Source organism: Leopardus geoffroyi, chromosome C3 (genome assembly GCF_018350155.1).
Source record: "Leopardus geoffroyi isolate Oge1 chromosome C3, O.geoffroyi_Oge1_pat1.0, whole genome shotgun sequence".
NCBI classification, from domain to species: domain Eukaryota; kingdom Metazoa; phylum Chordata; class Mammalia; order Carnivora; family Felidae; genus Leopardus; species Leopardus geoffroyi.
This window is the reverse complement of record NC_059338.1, coordinates 71,441,344-71,460,379: the sequence shown is the minus strand read 5'-3', so window position 1 is coordinate 71,460,379 and position 19,036 is coordinate 71,441,344. Positions and strand designations below refer to the sequence as shown.

The 19,036-nt window shown below is 56.4% G+C and overlaps 2 protein-coding genes across 12 annotated transcripts; both read right to left on the bottom strand.

Moving 5' to 3' along the window:
• Positions 1–8,207: 8,207 nt before the first annotated feature.
• Positions 8,208–15,289, bottom strand: MROH6 (maestro heat like repeat family member 6). 11 transcript variants are annotated; one of them, XM_045453390.1, is made up of 16 exons: positions 15,187–15,289; positions 13,734–13,803; positions 13,216–13,371; positions 12,947–13,099; positions 12,636–12,790; positions 11,959–12,076; positions 11,650–11,834; positions 11,418–11,555; positions 11,186–11,300; positions 10,942–11,085; positions 10,678–10,851; positions 10,374–10,541; positions 10,018–10,137; positions 9,725–9,827; positions 9,548–9,613; positions 8,208–9,322 (listed from the first exon to the last, which is right to left on the bottom strand). In XM_045453390.1, the coding sequence occupies exons 1-16, from the start codon at positions 15,270–15,272 to the stop codon at positions 8,586–8,588; spliced, it is 2,688 nt and encodes an 895-aa protein (XP_045309346.1). In that variant the 5' UTR covers positions 15,273–15,289; the 3' UTR covers positions 8,208–8,585. The 11 variants fall into 11 exon arrangements, with proteins under 11 accessions (XP_045309346.1, XP_045309348.1, XP_045309349.1 ...); XM_045453392.1 differs by having other exon boundaries at positions 13,216–13,335; XM_045453394.1 differs by having other exon boundaries at positions 9,042–9,390.
• Positions 15,251–19,036, bottom strand: NAPRT (nicotinate phosphoribosyltransferase). The gene is made up of 13 exons (XM_045453406.1): positions 18,780–19,036; positions 18,155–18,282; positions 18,004–18,086; positions 17,615–17,745; positions 17,387–17,502; positions 16,942–17,138; positions 16,720–16,860; positions 16,319–16,403; positions 16,140–16,220; positions 15,948–16,050; positions 15,716–15,870; positions 15,461–15,568; positions 15,251–15,365 (listed from the first exon to the last, which is right to left on the bottom strand). The coding sequence occupies exons 1-13, from the start codon at positions 19,003–19,005 to the stop codon at positions 15,303–15,305; spliced, it is 1,617 nt and encodes a 538-aa protein (XP_045309362.1). The 5' UTR covers positions 19,006–19,036; the 3' UTR covers positions 15,251–15,302.

Sequence of the window (19,036 nt, the reverse complement as noted above, 5' to 3'; positions counted from 1 at the left end):
GGATGCTCCCACCGACAAACTTTTCCTTCTCTCCTACCGTTCACGGTGGTGGGAGGGCCTCCTGACCTGTCCAGAGCATCCGCCATACATTTCTTGTTTTGTCAAACCTTGGTTTGCGTGCAGATTTCGTTCCGGAAACATGCTTGTAAAGCAAAGCACTTGTATATCAAAGCGAATTTCCCCCTAAGAAATTATGGAAACTCAGATGATTCGTTCCACCCAAAAATATTCCTATAAAAATGATTATAATACTGTAATATAATACAAAATAATAAAGAAAATACGGAATATAAAGAAAAATAAACAAATTAACCTACTTTCTTTTGAAAACCTTCGTGGCTGGTGTGAGGGAGACAAGAGAGAGGAGTGTTATTGTGTAGGACGACTTTCACCATCGCCAACGGAATCACTGCCATCTATTGGCTCAGTGGAACCCTTTGCTCTTCATTCAACTTTATCCAATGACACCTGCTTTTGCCTCCTTTTGAGGATTTGGCAGAAATGTGACATTGCATTGTCGTTAAACCGATTCATCGCTGGGACTGCTGCAGCCTTGTTCGCGTGGTGCTTTTCTACAGAATGTTTCACTGTTTCCCACATTTTACACATCTCCCTAATCTCATTTGAAGTGAGGGATTCCTCGGCCTTTTTCTTCTCCTCTGCAGACGAGATCTCCCCCATAACCTCTAGCTCTTGCTCGTGATGCAGACCCATCAGTTCGTCGGTGGTCGGCTCCTGGCCATGTTCCTCCACCAGCTCCTGAATGTCGTCCTTGTTCACCTCCAGTCCCCTGGTCTTCCCCAAGGACACAGTTTCATCAACAACTGGTGGCTGCTGTTCATGAACAAGCCCCTCTAAGTCACGTCCAAGAACGCAATCGGACCACAGTGTTCTCCAAGCAGAATTGAAGGTTCTCTTGGAGACCCCATCCCAGGCTTTATCGATGATCTTGAGGCAGTTCATGGTGTGGAAATGATTTTTCCAAAACTTGGAGGGTGAGGTTTATCCTTCGGTCACCTCGAAGCATCGCTGAAATCGGGCTTTGGTGTAAAGCCTTTTAAAGTTCTAAATGACCTGCTGCTCCATGGGCTGGAGGACTGGAGTGGTGTTGGGAGGAAGGAACCTGCCCTCAATGAACTCGAATTCCTCCAGTAAGTCGTCCTCAAAGCCTGGAGGCTCAGCAGGGGCATTACCCATAACCAGCAAGGCTTTGAGCGGCAAATTCTTCTCTAAAAGGTATTTCTTCACTGCAGGACCGGAGGCCTCGTTGATCCACTCAACGAACAAGATACGAGTGACCCAAGCCTTGCTGATGGACCTCCACGTAACGTTTAACTGGCTCCTCCACATCGTGCATTTCCTGAAGGCTCGTGGATTCTCAGAATGACACACGAGCAGGGGCTTGACTTTGAAACCCCTGCTTGCGTTAGCGCAAAACGAGAGGGTGCGACGGTCTTTCACGGGCTTGTGACGGGCACTGCGTTCTCTTCTTCTGTAACGTACGTTCTCTTTGGCATCCCCTTCCAAAAAACCTCATCTCATAGCAGTTGAAAAAATGCTAAGGCAGAGAGGGGCCAAGAGGGCGGAACAGCATGGAACTTCTCTGCTTCTCTCGTCCCTGAAACGCAGCTGGGTCAGCACCAAACCATTTTGCACACCTAGGAAACTGATATGAGGATTAACACAACACTGTATAACTTGAGCCACAGAACTCAGCAGGGACGCGGCACAGAGAGGTGAACTGGGGGACAGAGAAGCCCTGGAGGGTAGGGAGCTGTATTTGTGGAGAGAGGGCAGAAAAACAGGGGAGAGTACAGGAAAATCACTCCCCCCAAAAGTAGCTGGAGAGGGAGAGAAAGAGTGGCAACACCCACAAGTGCCTGAAGAAGAAAGGGAGAAAGTTGAGGGTTTCAATACCATTAGGACTCCACAAACAGGGGAGAGCAGAGTCAGAAATTCCACAGCTCAATACCTGAGGGTGCTCTGGTGGGAAGGGCGAATCCCCAGGAGCGGGCAGCGAGGTCCTTGAGGTCCTTGGGGTCCTTGGGCCACACAGGGAGAAGAGGTTCCCCCTGCTGAGCGGGCACTTGGTAGAGGCCATACGGCCTCCCCACAGGCAAAGGTCCCAGTGGACCAGAGAACAGCCACCTTTATTGGTACTGGAACAAAGACACCAGGGTGCGGTGAAACCTGGTGCCTGCTGTGTGTTGTGGTTTACCATCACCTCTGAACCTCTGCACGAACGTTTCTGGGGCAAGCTGGCACCCAGCCATTGCTCAACGAGAGGGTTGGACCGGGTCCAAGCTGCAGGGTTCTCAGAAGCGAGGGATTGGGAAACACAGCCCCATCTGAGATAAAATTCAGGAGGGAGGTGCCGCCTAGCAGGACAATGGCTTGGATGCGGACAGCATAGAAGCGGGGAGTGGATGGAAGCCGGAGACAAAGGAGGGGTACCTGATGGCCGGTAGGGTAGAGCACAGAGCTCTGTTGCTAGAGACTGGGAACCTTGGAGAAGCCATTTTCACCTCTCCTGCACACGTGCACACACATGCACATGCCACACTGATCCACCCCAGTAAGCTAAGCAGTGCCACCTAGCGGAGAACCGAGTTGTTACACCAAGCCCATCCAACTGTGCCAACCAAGCTCAGGCCCCAGAGGACCAGAACAAGTCTCTTCCCCTGCTTAGTGTACGGACTATAAAATGCTTCATAGTTTGACTTCTAGGGGAAACTGGCTGTAATTTTATTCAGATTTCATTCTATTTCTTGGTTCATCTATTTGGGGGGTATTTTTTGTTGTTGTTGTTTTCTTTTCTTTCCTTAATCTTGGATACAGAAAGAGAAAAAAATTATTTTTATTTTCCATTTTTGTAAAATTTTTAAAAACTTTTTTACTGTATTTTTTTGTAAATTTTTATTCTATTTTACCTTCTTCATTTCATTTAATTCTATTTTATTGTATACATTTTTAAAATTTTTAAACGTTTTCTTTTTTTTTCTTTTCTTTTCTTTCCTTTTTTTCTCTATTCTATCAAGCTTCTTTCAACAAGCAGACCAAAACACACCTAGGATCTAGCTTCCTTTATTTGATTTTTTGTGTTGCTTTTAATTAATTTATTTTATTAATTTTTTTTCTTCCTCCAAAAAGACAAAAAATTCATCCCAAAAGAAAGAAGAGGAAGAAATTACAGTCAGGGACTTAATCAACACAGATATAAGCAAGATGTCTGAACGGGAATTTGGAATCACGATATTAAGAATATTAAATGGGGTTGAAAAAAGCATAGAATCCCTTTTTGTGGAGGCAAGAGAAGTAAAATCTAGTCAGGACAAAATTAAAAATGCTATAACTGAGATACAATCTTGAATGGATGCCACAGCAGCAAGGATGGATAAAGCAGAGCAGCAAATCAGTGATATAGAAGATAAAATTATGGAGAATAATGAAGCAGAAAAAAGAGGGAAACTAAAGCAAATGGGCACGATATAAGAATTAGAGAACTCTGACTCATTAAAAAGGAATAACATCCAAATCATAGGAGTCCCAGAAGATGAAGGGAGAGAAAAAGGGGCAGAAGGTTTATGTGAGCAAACTATAGCACAAAATGTCCCTAACCTGAGGAAAGACACAGACTAAAATCCAGGAAGCACAGAGAATTCCCTTTAGATTCAACAAAAACTGACCATCAACAAGGTACATCAGAGTCAAATTCACAAAATAAACAGACAAGGAAAGAATTATGAACACAGCAAAGGAAAAAAAAAGTCCCTAACCTTAATGGAAGACAGATCAGGTTCACAGCAGACCTATCCACAGGAACTTGGCATGCCAGAAAGAGGTGGCAGGATATATTCAACGTGCTGAATTGGAAAAATATTCAGCCAAGAATTCTTTACCTAGCAAGGCCATAATTTGAAATAGAAAGAGAGATAAAAAGTTTCCCAGACAGGGATGCCTGGGTGGTTCAGTCGGTTAAGCATTCATCTTTGACTCAGGTCGTGATCTTGAGGTTCGTGAGTTTGAGCCCCACATCGGGCTCTGTGCTGTCAGCTCAGAGCCTGGAACCTGCTTCAGATTCTGTGTCTCCCTCTCTCTCTGCCCCTCCCCTGCTTGTGTGCTCTCTCTCTCTCAAAAATATATAAACATTAAAAAATAAAAAAATAAAAAAAAGAATTTCTCAAACAAAAACTAAAGGAGTTCATGACCACTAAACTAGCCCTGCGAGAAATTTTAAGGGGGACTCTCTGAGGGGAGAAAAAAAGCAAAACAAAACAAAAAGACCAAAAGTAACAAAGACTAGAAAGTACAAGAGAAAATCACCAGAAACTCCCACTCTATAGGCAACACGATGGCAATAGATTCATATCTTTCAGTTCGCACTCTAAATGTCAATGGACTAAACACTCTAATCAAAAGACATAGGGTAACAGAATGGATAAGAAAACAAGATCCATCTATATGCTGTTTACAAGAGACCCACTTTAGACCTAAAGACACCTTCAGATTGAAAGTAAGGGGATAGAGAACCATCTATCATGCTAATGGTCTACAAAAGAAAGCCAGAGTAGCCATACTTATATCAGACAATCTAGACTTTAAAATAAAGACTGTAACAAGAGATGAAGAAGAACATTATATCATAATTAAGGGGTCTATCCACCAAGAAAAAAAATCTAAAAATTGTGAACATTTATGCCCCCAACAAGAAGCACCCAAACATATAAATCAATTAATCACAAACATAAAGCAACTCATTGATAATAATACCATAATAGTAGGGGACTTGAACACCCCACTTACAACAATGGACAGATCACCTAAACAGAAAATCAACAAGGAAACAATGGCTTTGAATGACACCTGAACCGGATGGACTTAAGATATATTCAGAACATTTCATCCTAAAACAGAGGAATATACATTCTTCTTGAGTGCACATGGAGCATTCTCCAGAATAGATCACATACTGGGACACAAATTAGCCCTCAACAATTACAAAAAGATTGAGATCATACCATGCATATTTTCAGACCACAATGCTATGAAACTAGAAATCAACCACAAGAAAAAATTTGGAAAGACAACAAATACTTGGAGATTAAAGAACATCCTACTAGCCAGGAAGTTAAAGAGGAAATTTAAAAGTACATGGAAGCCAATGAACATGATAACACCACAGCCCAAAACCTCTGGGATCCAGCAAAGGCGTTCATAAGAGGAAAGTACATAGCAGTCCAGGCCTTCCTAAAGAAGAAAGAAAGGTCTCAGATACACAAGCTAACCTTACATCTTAAAGAGCTGGAAAAAGAACAGCAAATAAAACCAAAAACCAGCAGAAGACAGGAAATAATAAAGATTAGAGCAGAAATCAATGCTATCGAAAACAAACACAGAGTAGAACAGATCAATGAAAACCAGGAGCAGGTTCTTTGAAAGAATTAACAAAATTGATAACCCCCCTAGCCAGTTTGATCAAAAAGAAAAAGGACCCAAAGAAATAAAATCAAGAATGGAAGAGGAGAGATCACAACCAACACAGCAGAAATAAAAACAATAATAAGAGAATATTATGAGCAATTATACGCCAATAAAATGGGCAATCTGGAAGAAATGGACAAATTCCTAGAAACATATACACTACCAAAACTGAAACAGGAAGAAATAGAAAATTTGAACAGACCCATAACCAGTAAAGAAGTTGAATCAGTAATCAAAAATCTCCCAAAAAACAAGAGTCCAGGGCCAGATGGCTTTCCAGGGGAATTCTACCAAACATTTAAGAAGAGTTAGCACCTATTCTCTTGAAGCTGTTCCAAAAAATAGAAGTGGAAGGACTACTTCCAAACTCTTTCTATGAGGCCAGCATTACCTTGATTCCAAAACCAGACAAAGACCCCACCAGAAAGGAGAATGACAGGCCAATTACAATACATTAAAAGAATTATCCACCACGATCAAGTAGGATTTACACCTGGGATGCAGGGCTGGTTCAATATCCGCCAATCAATCAATGTGATTCATCACATCAATAAAAGAAAGGACAAGAACCACATGGTCCTCTCAATAGATGCAGACAAAGGATTTGACAAAATAAAGCATCCTTTCTTGACAAAAACCCTCCAGAAAGTATGGATTGAAGGATCATACCTCAAGATGGTAAAAGCCATATGTGAAAGACCCACCGCTAATACCACCCAAAACTTAGAGCTTTCCCCCTAAGGTCAGGAACAAGACAGGGATGCCCACTCTCGCCACTGTTATTCAACATAGTATTGGAAGTCTTAGCCTCAGCAATCAGATAACACAAAGAAATAAAAGGCATCCAAATCGGCCAGGAGAAAGTCAAACTTTCACTTTCCGCCCACGACATGATACCCTATATGGAAAACACAAAAGACTCCACCAAAAAACTGCTGTAACTGATCCATAAATTAATGCACAGAAATCGGTTGAATTTCTATACACCAATAATGAAGCAGCAGAAAGAGAAATCAAGGAATTGATCCCATTTACAATTGCACCAGAAAGCATAAAATACTTAGGAATAAACCTAACCAAAGAGGTGAAAAATCTATACACTGAAAACTACAGAAAGCTTGTGAGAGAAATTGAAAAAGACATAAAAAATGGAAAAACATTCCATGCTCATAGATTGGAAGAAGAAATATTATTAAAATGTCGACACTACCCAAAGCAATCTACATATTCATGCAATCCCTATCAAAATAACACCAGCATTCTTCACGGAGCTAGAACAAACAATCCTAAGATTTGTATGGAACCACAAAAGACCCCGAATAGCCAAAGCAATCCTGAAAAAGAAAACCAAAGCTGGAGGCATCACCATCCCGGACTTCAAGCTGTACTACAAAGCTGTCATCATCAAGACAGTATGGTACCGGCCCAAGAACAGACACTCAGATCAATGGAACAGAATAGAGAACCCCGAGATGGACCCACAAACGTACGGCCAACTAATCTTTGGCAAAGCAGGAAAGAATATCCGATGGAATAAAGACAGTCTCTTCAGCAAATGGTGCTGGGGAAACTGGACAGCGACATGCAGAAGAACGAACCTGGACCACTTTCTTACACCAGACACAAAAATAACCTCAAAATGGATGAAAGACCTAAACGTAAGACAGGAAGCCGTCAAAATCCTCGAGGAGAAAGCAGGCAAAAACCTCTTTGACCTCGGCCGCAGCAACGTCTTACTCAACAGCAGCAGAGGAAAGGGTCTCTATCTAAGGCAGCCTGACCTAGAATGAGGCAAAGCATTCCTAAGCTCATGCTTGTCTGGAAAAGCAAAGGACTGTCCACAGGTGCTTTGAAGTGACGAAAAACACACTAGTTCCAGTGGTGGGCACCTTCCGGCATTCTGAAAAATCACTGATTTCTGTCAACCACTGCAGCCTGAGACCGAGCATCCAAGCATGGGCCACAATTGCACAGAGAGAGAGAGAGAGAGAGAGAGGGAAGAGAACCATTGGCTCAGTTATGATCATGTGACATTCAGCATCACAGACTACTTGTATTGCAAGACGTCGTTCGTGTGTCAAGTTAAAATTTCTTAGAAATGTTTGCTTGTCTTGCGGAACACTTGCAGAACAAGTTCCTTGCCACCCAAGGTTTTACGCACTTTAACCTTGTCCTGGCATCTGCTTTGGAGGCTCTGAACAAATACACCAAACCACACATGGCCTTGGCCTGACCCTGCCTGGCCCTAGAAATGCTCTAAAGAGAGACCCCACCTCCTTCCTGCCTGAGCTCCCAAACTCGCTTTTTTTTTCCTTTTAATTTTTTTACTTTAATCTTTATTCATTTTGAGAAAGAGACAGAGCGTAAGACAGGGAGGGGCAGAGAGAGAGGGAGACGTAGAATCCGAAGCAGGCTCCAGGCTCTGAGCTGTCAGCACAGAGCCCGATGTGGGGCTCAAACTCACAAACCGCGAGATCATGACCTGAGCCGAAGTCAGATGCTCAACCAACTGAGCCACCCAGGCACCCCTCAAACTTGCTCTTTGACTCAAGGTAAGCCCTGAGTCACAAGCCTGGACCCTGAACCTGGCTGACCCTCATTCCTGGCTACACGCTGCCTTATCTATAACCCCAGCCTGAGCGCAATGTTGGACCAGGCCACGGTCATCAGAACTTCATGCTTGGCTCAGACCCAGTCTCCAGAAAGACGCCAGACTTTGGATTAAAAAATCCACCCGTGTTTATTTTAAACACTTTCTGTAGTGGGTGGACAGGACCCCAAGGGGTCTCCAGTCTGGGGGGACTGCTCCCAGCCCCTCCAAAAGGCTGTGTGAGCCAAGGCCTCTCTGAAGTGGCTAGGTGGAGGGCCTTGAACGGCCCAGAGAGGCTCAGTCACAACAGAGGGGCTATTTCTCTGCATGTTCGGTCACGCTCTCCTCATTCGAGCCCACACAGGGCACGGGGGAGCGTCTTGAGGGCTCAGTCTAGTGGGGTGCAGATGTCAGCACCCCACACCTGAGCCCACAGGTATCATCCCGAGCCTGTGGTGTCCCGTGGGGCAGTCAGGAGAACCTCCTGGAGAAGGTTCAGGTGAGGTCTGGCAGGCTAGCAGGGGTGAGGGTGTGGGGATGTGGGGACAGGCCGGTGATGAGTGGACACATGATGGAGGATGATGGGCTGCCGGGCAGGGGTGCCAAGGAAGGCAGGGGAGCCCGAGCCAGGCTGTGCGCAGAGACAGAGACCTGGAGAGCAGGCAGCCTTCCAGGGCACCAGCCACCCGGGCTGGGCTAGTTTCACAGTGTCCCCAACCAGACCCCAGCTCGGGAGCCCAGGTGCCATCCAGGCTGAGGTTGGCGGAGGTGGGGGCACACTCCTGGGCGCTTGGAGAGCAACAGGTCTGGCCTGAGTGGGGACGGATTCACCCAAGCTGAAACAGTACTCGGACAGGAGGCGTCTCCGTCCCAGCTCACGTGGCCGTCGTGGCCCTGGGCCTGGAGGATTTGTGTGCAGGAGAGGGGGAGGGGGCTTGCTCACAGCATCTGGTACCAGGCCCAGGGGCCCCTGGAGCGGAGCCTCTTCTGCGGATCGCTCCCCCCACCCCCCACCCAGGATGAACCACAGAGCAGTGCGTGCCTGCCTCAGACCCAGGTACCCTGCGGGCTGGCTTGGGGTCAGGCACAGCCGGATCCCAAGCAGCCCCAGCGGCCCACGACGCTGCGGGGCTGGAATGGACTGCTCGCGTAGACTGGTGGGGGTCGGTGGGGACCCACGCGGCGCCAGAGGCCCAGGCGGAGGAGACGCGGGAGGCGCGGCCCCGGCTGTGCGCAGGCCAGCAGCGCCACTTGTTGGGCGGACACTTGAGCCGCGGCGACGACGGCTGGCTCTGGATCATTCTGCAGCTGCCCCAGGTCTGCAGGGACACGGCAGCTCGGGCAGGGTTGCAAGACTCTCAGAACCGCTAAGTACCCCGGACTCCTGGCCCTCCACCCATCCATTCCCATCCACTCCGTCCTAGCACCCACAGCCTCTCTAGGACCCCAACCCTGGCCAGCGAGCTGGGTCCTTACCCTGGAACAGGGAGTCCAGCAGGTCCTGGTTGACCCGGCTGGGGCTTGTGTGATGGACGAGGAAGCCTGGACCAAGGCAAACCAGTGAGTGCCGGCCCCAGGCCCCACCAGGGAGGGGCTGCTCCAGCTCCCAGAACTCTGAGTTCAAGAGACAGTGTGACTCCAGTCCTGCCTCACCTAGGAGCACAGCAGCTGCCCAGCGCAAGGGGTCCTGCGGGCTCCGCAGGTAGCCCTGGGTCTGGCTCAAGAAGCTGGGTATGTGACTCGGGTACTGCTGAACCTGGGGACAGACAGGCTTATGGCAGTATGGGAAGGCCAATCCCATATGGAGAGAAGGTGGCAAAGGTGAGCCCAGGAGCTGGGACCCCCAAGGCACGGCATCAGGGCCTGAGGTCTTAGACCTGCCACCACCTTGGCTGGGAGAGTGGCCCTGGGGTACACGGGACCGAGTGGGTGCTCCCCCTACTGACCAGGCAGTGGCAGATGCGGCTTAGGGCCTCAGGGCTGTCGTAGTGGGCCACGGTGACCATCTCCTCCAGCAGGCCCCAACGGAGGGCGTGATCACAGCGGGCCAGGGTCCACTCTGAACTCTAGGACAGGCGAAGGGAGCAGGGGTAGGGGTCCAGGGAGAGGCAAGAGGTGGCTGGGGTGTAGCCAGGACGAGGGGTGGAGGAGCCCAGGGCTTGTGGTCCAGGAAAGACCGGGAAGCTAGGAGCCCTTGACACCTGCACCTGACGTCCTTGTAGAACTCTTTGGAGTTGCGCAGGGTGGGGATGCAGGAGGCTGGATGGGGACAGCAGCGGGACAGTCTGGGGGGGCAGCTGACCTCAGCGGCGTCCCTGCTGGGATCTTGCAGGCGCAAGAGCAGCGGCACGAGGCTCTGCAGCACCAGCTTCCGCAGGGGGCCGCGGAGCCCCACCTGGAGCCCGCCCCGGCCCCGCCGCACCAGCGTCCCGAGAAGTCCAACAGCCGAGGCGCGGACCGAGTCCCGGGCCTGCGTGGGAGGAAGGGGTCAGGGCACACCGGGAACCCAGGTCCAGGGAGAAGGGCGGTCTGGCAGGGGGTCTGGAGAGGCCTGAGGCCGGGTGGGCTGGAGGGGCGGGGAGGCAGCCTGGCGGGGCGGGGCTTACGTCGTCCAGCAGCGGCGGGAGGCGCGGCCCCAGCTCGGCGCTCAGCAGCCGCACGGGCGCCCGAGGCCGCAGCAGGAGCCGCCGCAGCGCGCCCAGCGCGGCGTCCACGAGCCGCGCGTCGCCCTCGCCCAGCGCGCCCAGTAGCGCGGGCAGCAGTTTGCTCACGTGCCGCACCTGCGGGTGAGCGGGGGGGGGGGGGGGGGGGCTCGTGGGCGGCCCCTCGCAGGCCCCGCCCAGGCCCCGCCCGGGGCCCCCGGCCTTCACCTTCCCGCGGCTCAGCGCCAGGTGGCCTAGGCCGAGCAGGCCCAGCCAGCGCACGGTGGGCTCGGGGTCGCCCTGCCAGGCGCGGAGCCGCTCCAGGATGACCTCTTCCCGCAGAAGCCCTGCCGTGGGCCGACTCTGCAGCAGCTGAGCGGGGACGCGGGGTCAGCATGCTCGAGGTCCCCAGGCACCGCCCAGAGGCCCGGTCTACGGTCACCCCTCACCGCCCGTGTGGACGCAGGCTCACCCCGGTGAAGAAGGCCATAGCCGTGAGGCGCCGCGTGTCGTCGGCGCTGCGCAGCCGGGGCAACAAGTTCCCGAACAGGCCTCGCAGGTGGTGGTCCGCGTGGGCCACCATGGCACTGGGAATGGGGCGGAAACGGGCGTTCTCCCTCCTCTGGGCGCCTCACCCCGGGAGGCGTCTCCGCCCGACCCCCCTCCTGCCCCTGCCTCTTCCCCCCCCACCCCCTCCCCAGCACCTGGCCAGCAGCAGGACGCCTTCGAGGTGGGTGTGGGCTCCCACCAGCCTCCTCCAGCCTCCAGCCTGTTCCATGCACGTGACCACCATGCGGCCGCCATCCCCGGTGAGCAAGGCCTTCAGGGCCTCCACAGCGCAGCTGGAGGTGGGGGCAGGCAGCGAGGGGGGGGGGGGGTGAGAGCGCCGGGAGGGCACCGGCCCAGGCCTCACTCCGCTCTGGTGTGTGCCCTCACCTGGCGTGGCTGTGTGGCGGCCCTCGGTGCGATGGGGTCCAAGCTTTGGGGGTGTCAGGGGAGGACGCGCGCCGCGCCAGCTGGTGCAGCTGTGTGACCAGCACGAGCAGGAGGTGTGGGTAGAAGCCCCGAGTGGCGCCTACGCAGCCGGACACAGCCAGCATCTCCCCAAGGGCACGAGTGGCCTGTGGGACAAGCAGCCCATCTCAGGCTCTGGTGCAGGGAGCAGGGACCAGGACAAGCGGCTGATGCTCGAGGAACATCATGCATGCGCTGGGCGCCCCCCGGGGCCCCAAGGGAGTCACCTACCGCCAGTGCCTCGGGCTCGGGCCCGGCTCCGCCCTTCAGTGCCCACAGCAGCTGTACCAGCACCTGCCCATTCACGCGCTGGTTTCGGCTCAGGCTGCGCCACAGCTCAGCAGCCACCCTGGGGGTGCGGAGCGCCCGAGACTCGGTCTGATGTGGGGGGTCCCCGGGGCCGGGTGGGAGGTGGCCACTGGGACTCCCGCGTGGGAGAGTAGGTAAACCCCCGCCCCCCGACACTGCACCCCCAAATCCCAGCGAAGCAAGATAACCAGCATCGGTGCAGAAATAACCTGCAACCTTAACTGCCTGGCAGGGACCGTTCAGAACCTGGTTGGGCCAGCAACCCCGAAACGGACCCGATAGTGGAGACGATCACTGTGGAGAGTAAAACCAGAGAGAACTTCTCCTGGGGCAGGGTAACCACACAGCCAGGGGCTCCAGGCTTGCTGACCCCACCTTGGAGCTTACCCCCAGGCTGGGCTCCTAGTGTGACCCGGAGGGAGAAGGCAGGCCCCGAGGTTTTTGGGGGGGGGGTAGGTGGAGGGTGGCAGTCACACGGAGGGAATTGAGGCCCTCTCCATAGCCTGCCCCTCCAGGACCAGACTGCTGCCAATTTGGAAGAGGGAAGGAAGCTGCGTGGTGCCTCGGGACGCGGGGCTGGCCTGGGCCAGGCGGCTTACCGGTCCGGGGGCAGCGAGCTGGGCAACAGCGCACACACCACCTCCCGAGCATGCTCCAGGGCCAGCGCACTCAGTACCCGGAGGGCCGCCTGCCGGGGCCTCCCCTCGGCCAGGCTGGGCACCTGTGCCAGTAGCCCGCGCACCAGGGCATACACCTGGCGTGAGGGAGCCCGCGTCAGTGGGAGACTTTCTGGACCCCCCTGGGCAGGTACCACCCGAAGGGAGCGAGCTTGACAGGCTGCTCACTGGGATCCCCCAACCTGGGGACTCCACGGCAGGAGCCTGGGGGCAGGGAGGGGGTGCTGGCTCACCTGCTCCTCCAGACGCTCCCCCCGGGCCTCCAGGGCTGAGGACAGTGTGAGGGCTGTTGCCTGGGTCCCCGCAAAGCCAGCCTCTTCCAGGCAGGCAGCCGCATACAATGCGAGATCAGCCAGGGCCCCCTCCTCCCAGGAACTTGGGGAGTCCTAGGGCAGGGTGGGTGGGATGTACGAAGTCCCCTTGCCTCTCCCAATTCTCTTCCCCAGCACCTCCCCAGCCTCCTCCCTGTGGTCCCCTTGGCCCCCCTTCCCTTACCACTCACCTGATAGAGCTCCTTGGGGGCTGGCTCTTGCACCCTTGGCAGAGAGCAGGGCACAGGGCGGGCTGTGGGGATGGCAGTGACACCCGTAGGCTCCGCCTCAGGTTCAAGCTCAGGTTCAGGCTGAGGGTCAATGGAAGAGGGTCCTGGGGGCTGCCCCTGGTTGGCTCGGATCTCTTCAGCCAGAGCTGTCAGGGTTAGGGCCCCCACAGGGCCCCCCCGAGCCCTGCCCCATACCCCCCAAGCCATGGCTGCCGCACACCCCAAGCTACTCAGCTGGACCCAGCCTACGGCACCTGCCACTGGTTCTCCCCGGAAGTCATGCACGGGCCTGACCTAAAAGCAGGCCCTGGGCAGACAGGACCCGGGACAGGCGTGGTGGCGCATGCGTGTGAGCTCATGCTCTGTGCGTGTGGGGGGTTGGGGAGCCGCGCCGAGGCGTCCCCGGGTGTGGCACACAGCAGGGGCTTACGAAGGGCCCTCCTGCCCTTGCTGCTGGCAGGGAGTAGCCAGCCTGATACCTGAGCGTCTGGGATCTGGCTCATCCCACCAGGGCCTTGGGGAAAGGATAAAGAGCCCTGGCATGTGGATCCACAAGGAGAGGGGGAGAAGGGCCCTTTACCCCTGACCTCCAGCCCCTCTGGGCGGGGAGACCTCGTGGAAGTGTGCCCAGCCCTGAAGAAGCCCCAGCAGGGACCAGAAGTCTGGGCCCAATCCCAAGTTAAAGCCTTGCCTGATTCAGCCCTAAAGAAGCAGATGTGTCCAGGCAGGGCCTGGGGTCAGGGACTGGGCTGTCCCCATTGCATTCCCACGGAGCCAGACATCTGGGGGATGAGGATGGCTGGGACAGCCGTCACCACCTCCCAGCTCAGGCAACCTCGGGGTGGAGCAGAGGCCGCCTCCCAGGTGCCCTTGCTGGTGACTGCCATTGTTGAGGTGGGTCCCCCGGGTCCTGGTGCCTGGGAAGTGCGCATCTGAGAAGTGTTGACCTGTGGGAACCTGGGGCGGGTGTGTTCTGCCATGTGGGTGTTCGTGAGTCTGTCTCTCTCGAAGCCTCATGCTCCCCAGGGCCTCTGCCCTAAATTCTGTCATCGTCACCCAGTGACACGGGCACTGCCCTAAGCTTAGGGATCCAGAAAAGCCAGTCTGGTCAGATACCTGGAGAGGCGGAAGTGTTCTAGGAAGCACCCCCCGGGAAGCCCGCTCCCCTCCACACGCCCTCACCTGCCTTTGCCACCTTGTGCCGGACCAATCAGAGGCGCCCGGCGCCCCTGCCCTACTTCCCCCAGAGCCCAGAATGTCTCTCGTGAGTGGTTTCTCCGGAACGCAAGTTGCCAAAGCTGCCAGAAGCCTGACCAGCTTCGTGTGCATGAGGCAAGGCCAGCCCAGCACCCTGAATCTCTTCACGGGCTCTCATGTGCACCCCTGAGCCTTTCTCTCTGCAAGGCTGCTGCATCAGCAGCCGCTCCCCTGGGGCCCAGGCCCTGCTGACCCTGTGACAGATGCCAGGGCCTGGAGAGAGCCAGCTGGGTGCAGCCCGTGAGCCCAGCGTCCCCAGTGGCAGAGTCCTGCAGGCCTGGCCACAGCGGTGGCCTGGGACACCTGCACTTCTTTGGCTTTGGAAGCTGGGGTGCCCTGCTGACTTCTCCGGGGCGGGGACCTTGGTTGGCAGGGGAGTCTGGGGCCGTGCCTGGATACAAGACCCTCTTTCTGGCACCCGTCCCTGCCCTGTGGCTCCCCCTCCCTAGTTGCCTGCAGCAACTCCAACAACTCTTGGGTGGGCACCAAAGCCCCCCTTTCCCCATAGCCTTGTCCCCCCCACAGTCCAGCTTCCCAAGCCCTGGACACTCCCCAGCCTTGGCCTAACTCCTTGCGACCTTCAGACCTCAGCACAGGACAGCCTCCCCACCCTGGCAGAGCCTGGGCCTCCCCTGGGAGCATGAACCCGTGCTCTGACCCCAGACTCCAACCCACCCTTGGAGGCCCTGGGGGTCAAGTGAGTGGCAGGCTGAGTGAAGAAATGACACGGGACAAGTTGTGCAGGACAGTGAGTGACTCATGTTGATTCCAGGCAGTCTCCACCACAGTTCTCATGAGGACCCTCCTGTACTCAGTCGGTCCACCAGGGCCTGTAGCTCATCAGACAGCGCCACCTACAGGGAAAAGAGAGAATGGACGGGTGGCTGTAGGGACAGAGGGCTCACAAGGCAAAGTGACAATGATGTGGGGGGGGCGGGCATCTATCTACCTGGTATGGTGCGGGCTGTTCCAGCCGCTTGTGCTCAGGGTTCAGGCGACCCAGGGACAGCTGGGCAAAGGCTCTAGATTCAGCCAGAGATGGGAGAGGCCCACACAGCTGCGGGGAGAGGGAAGGGGAGAGGTGAGAGAGGCCCATGAAGCTGGGGGAGCGGGAAGGGACAGGCTGGGGCAGGGGGCAAGAGCAGGTGCCAGGGCTCAGTTCAGGTTCATCGTGCAGACTGAGGGAGCAGGTAGAGGCAGTTACCTGTCCCTGCTGAAGGCAGAGTCTCAGCAGGGGCTCCACGTGGGCAGGCCTCACAACACAGGCTTCCTGGGCCCCTCGAGGCCAGACCCTCAGCTCCTGGCCAGGCTGGGGTGGTGGTTCCTCTGCCAGCTGCAGCACATCCATCAGCAGAGACCCTGTGTGTGCAGCAGGAATAAAGTGGGGGGCCTGGGGACTCGAGGAGGAGGGCCGTGGGGAGTGGGAGGGGCCTCACCATCGGAGTCCAGGAGCCGGAAAGCGGCCTTGCTCCCAGGCAGTGTCTGTTTCTCGGGGTCCTCAGTCAGCTTCATTCGGGGCTGACCTCCCACAGACACCAGCTGCAGAGACAAGTGCTGGGACCATGGGAATCCCCCCAAACCCATGACCCCTCTGGCCCACTCCACTGGACCCCAGACCCTGTCTTGACCTTATAGACGCAGCCCAGGGAAGGCTGGCGGGGGCAGGTGACCACGGTCGTGCCGATGCCAATGACGTTCACCTCACTGCCCTGGAGGAGGAGGGACAAGGTGGCACTGAGCTTGGTTGACATCTGCAGGCCCAGAGCCCTCCTAACCACCCCTGCCCCTGCTCCCCACTGCCCGCCACCTCCTGGGCCAGCCGGGCCAGCTCTTCCTCGTCAATGTTGTTGCTGACGGCGATGGGGACTGATTCCAACCAGGGCATCTGGAACCTGTGACGGGTGGACAGCCCTCAGGTGCTCCTGCTTCACCTGGTCATTCTCTATTCTCAGTTACGCACCTCCCCCCACCCTCCCCACCTGAGAATTTGGCCTCAGCCACATGGGCTCTGCCTTCTGCTTACAAGCCCCTGGGTGAACCACTCCCCCGACCTCTCCCCCCAGAGCCCCGATGTCTCCACTGTGGTAGCCACCAGATCAGAGCTCCTCAATTTGGGAGGAGCAAATCCCTCCCTCTCTCTGCCCCATCCCAACACTCCTGCCCCCAACAGGGTCTCTCAGCAGACACAACCCCTCCCAGGGGACTCACTGGGCCGAAACGGTCCTGAAGACCCTACGTATCTCCTGGGCCTGCTGCAGAAGGTCACCGCTGTCCAATCTTATGCCCACGGCTCGGTAGCCCAGCTCCCCCAAGGCTAAGGCTACTGCCAGAAAGTTAGGAAGACCACTCCTGCCAGCAAGATGAGAAGGGTTGGCGGAGGGGCCATAGGTGTTCAGGCAGAGCCCACCCAGGGGGGTGCCTGGGCCTCACCTCTGCACACTGTAGGTGTCCAGCAGGCCCTGGAAGGCCCGGGGGAAAGCCAGGGCATAGGCCACAAAGGCTGCCCGCTCCCCCCGGTGGGGCTCCTGCACCCCTAGCCCCAGATGGGCACACACGCGTTCCAGCCATGCCTCCACACATGCAGCCAGGTCTACCCTGGGGCCCTGACTGGCAGCTGGAGCCAACATCTATGGAAACCGGTGAGTGAAGGATGGACAACCCTTAGTGGATGAGCAGGGTGAGGACTGGTTCCCCCAGGCTGAGGTCTAAACAGGGGTAATGCCTGCCATCATCTGCCAGCTTCTGAGCGCAGGACTGCAGCTACCTGCTAGGGTGGCTCAGGTGGGCGGGGCATGGCAGTCCCTCCTTCCCCTGGGCAAGGACTGGCTTCGGGGACTGCCCTCTGGAGGGCAGCAGAGGAGAGAGGGATGCTAACCGGGTCAGGGGGCACCTCAGCGCCTGAAAACGAAGTGACGAAAGAGTGAGCCAAGGTTCCAGCCAGGGGCACGCCCCGCAGCTGTCCCGCGAGCACGTTGCTGCTGCCATCGAAGCCTGCATCAGGGGCCAGGAGGGCGGGGGCGTCAGTCGGGCGTCAGACTTGGCTAGAGGGCTTCTGGCAGGCCTCCTCCTTCCCTGACCCCTGTCTCCCTCCTTGGGCTCTTACCGCCCAGGTAACTGTAGGTGGAGGCCGTAAGACCTCCATCGGGGCCCTGAGCTCGCCGCAGACCCATCTCCAACAACCGCTTCGTCGGACCCGCGATCAGGCGAAGCCGCGCAGCGTTGGTGGCGATGAGGCTGTGGGGGGAAAGGAGCAGGGGACCTGCGGTGAGGGTCCGGAAGTCACCGCGGCATCGCCCGCCCTCTTTGAGGCCCTCCACAGTGGGAGCCGGAAGCCGCTCTCCAGGGCCCTACGCTCCACCCACAGAGCCTAGGGGCCCCACCCCACCCACGGAGCCACGCCCCTCCCAAAGGCCCGCCCCCCGGAAGTCGCAGCTCTTTCTCCCGGGGCCCTGCCTTCCCCGGGCTCCTCCCGCCGGCGGGGCTCCCCCCCACCTGGCGTAGCTGACGAGGCAGAGAAGTGGCGTCTCCAGCAGTTGCACCACCAGGAGTGGCCCTGACACCTGTAGCAACGGCACCTGCGGGGAGGGTGGTCAGCTGGGCGCTCGGTCCCGCGCCCCTCTGCCCCCGCTCACCCTGCACTCACGCTGGGGAAGGCGAGGGAGCCCTCGGGCAGGGCCCGCACCGTCACACCGGAGCAGTCGAGGGTACGAAGGTGCTCGAAGAATGCGGGATCCGTGTCGGAGGGCAGCACCGAGGCCAGAAACTGCACGTCTGGGGGTGACAGAGGCCCTCGTGGGCTGGAGCCAGCGCAGGCCGTGGGGACTCGTCGGGGCTGGGACCGCGGTAAAGAAAGGGGCCTGTAGGGGGTCTTGGGGGGGCCTTTGTTGGGCCATGGAAGACTCTCGTCAGGCGAGAGTCTTGTCCGGGACTCATCAGGCCTGGGGCGGGGCGCGGGGAGCTGGCTTAGGTGGCAGGTGGCCTAGAGGGGTCGGGGACTCGCCAGGTCGGGAGTTGGGGGTGGGGTGGGAAACTGTCCTGGCGGGGGCGGTCTATCTAGGTGGCAGGTGTCCTGGGGGTCGTGGGGGCTCGCCTGGCTGGGGTGGGGTGTCCTGGCAAGGGCGGGTCATCTAGGTAGCAGGTGGCCCTGCGGGTCGTGGGGGGCTCGCTGGGGCCCGAGGAGGTGGGTTGTCCCGTCGGGGACAGCTCATTAAGTGGGGGGCGTCCTGGCGGGGTCGTGGGGGGCCGGCCGGGAACGGCGGGGCTACTACCTGCGTCCCGCAGGCGGAAGGTTCGCAAGAAGCGCACGCAGTCGCGCAGCCCCGCGGCCAGGGCGAAGGCGCCGCCGAAGGGGCAGCGGCGGAAGTAGAGCTCGAACTCGGCCTGGTCCCACGCCCGGCCCGCGCGCCAGTAGCCCAGCGCCATGGTGGCTTGGTAGAGGTCGGTGAGCAGCGGCCGGGCCGCCGCGCTCGCCTCGGGGTCCCGCTCCGCCGCCATTCCGCCCCCGCGCCCGGACTCTGGCCGCGCC

Coding starts and splice junctions, on each gene's coding strand:
- MROH6 (XM_045453390.1), bottom strand. CDS start 15,272: ATGAGTCACTCACTGTCCTGCACAACTTGTCCCGTGTCATTTCTTCAC. Junction 11,835..11,958: donor CCGAGCCCGAGGCACTGGCG/GTAGGTGACTCC, acceptor CTTGTCCCACAG/GCCACTCGTGCCCTTGGGGA. Junction 10,852..10,941: donor TGGCGCTGAGCCGCGGGAAG/GTGAAGGCCGGG, acceptor GCTCACCCGCAG/GTGCGGCACGTGAGCAAACT.
- NAPRT (XM_045453406.1), bottom strand. CDS start 19,005: ATGGCGGCGGAGCGGGACCCCGAGGCGAGCGCGGCGGCCCGGCCGCTG. Junction 16,051..16,139: donor CCCTGGGCTGCGTCTATAAG/GTCAAGACAGGG, acceptor TTGTCTCTGCAG/CTGGTGTCTGTGGGAGGTCA. Junction 15,569..15,715: donor TCTGCCTTCAGCAGGGACAG/GTAACTGCCTCT, acceptor CTCTCCCCGCAG/CTGTGTGGGCCTCTCCCATC.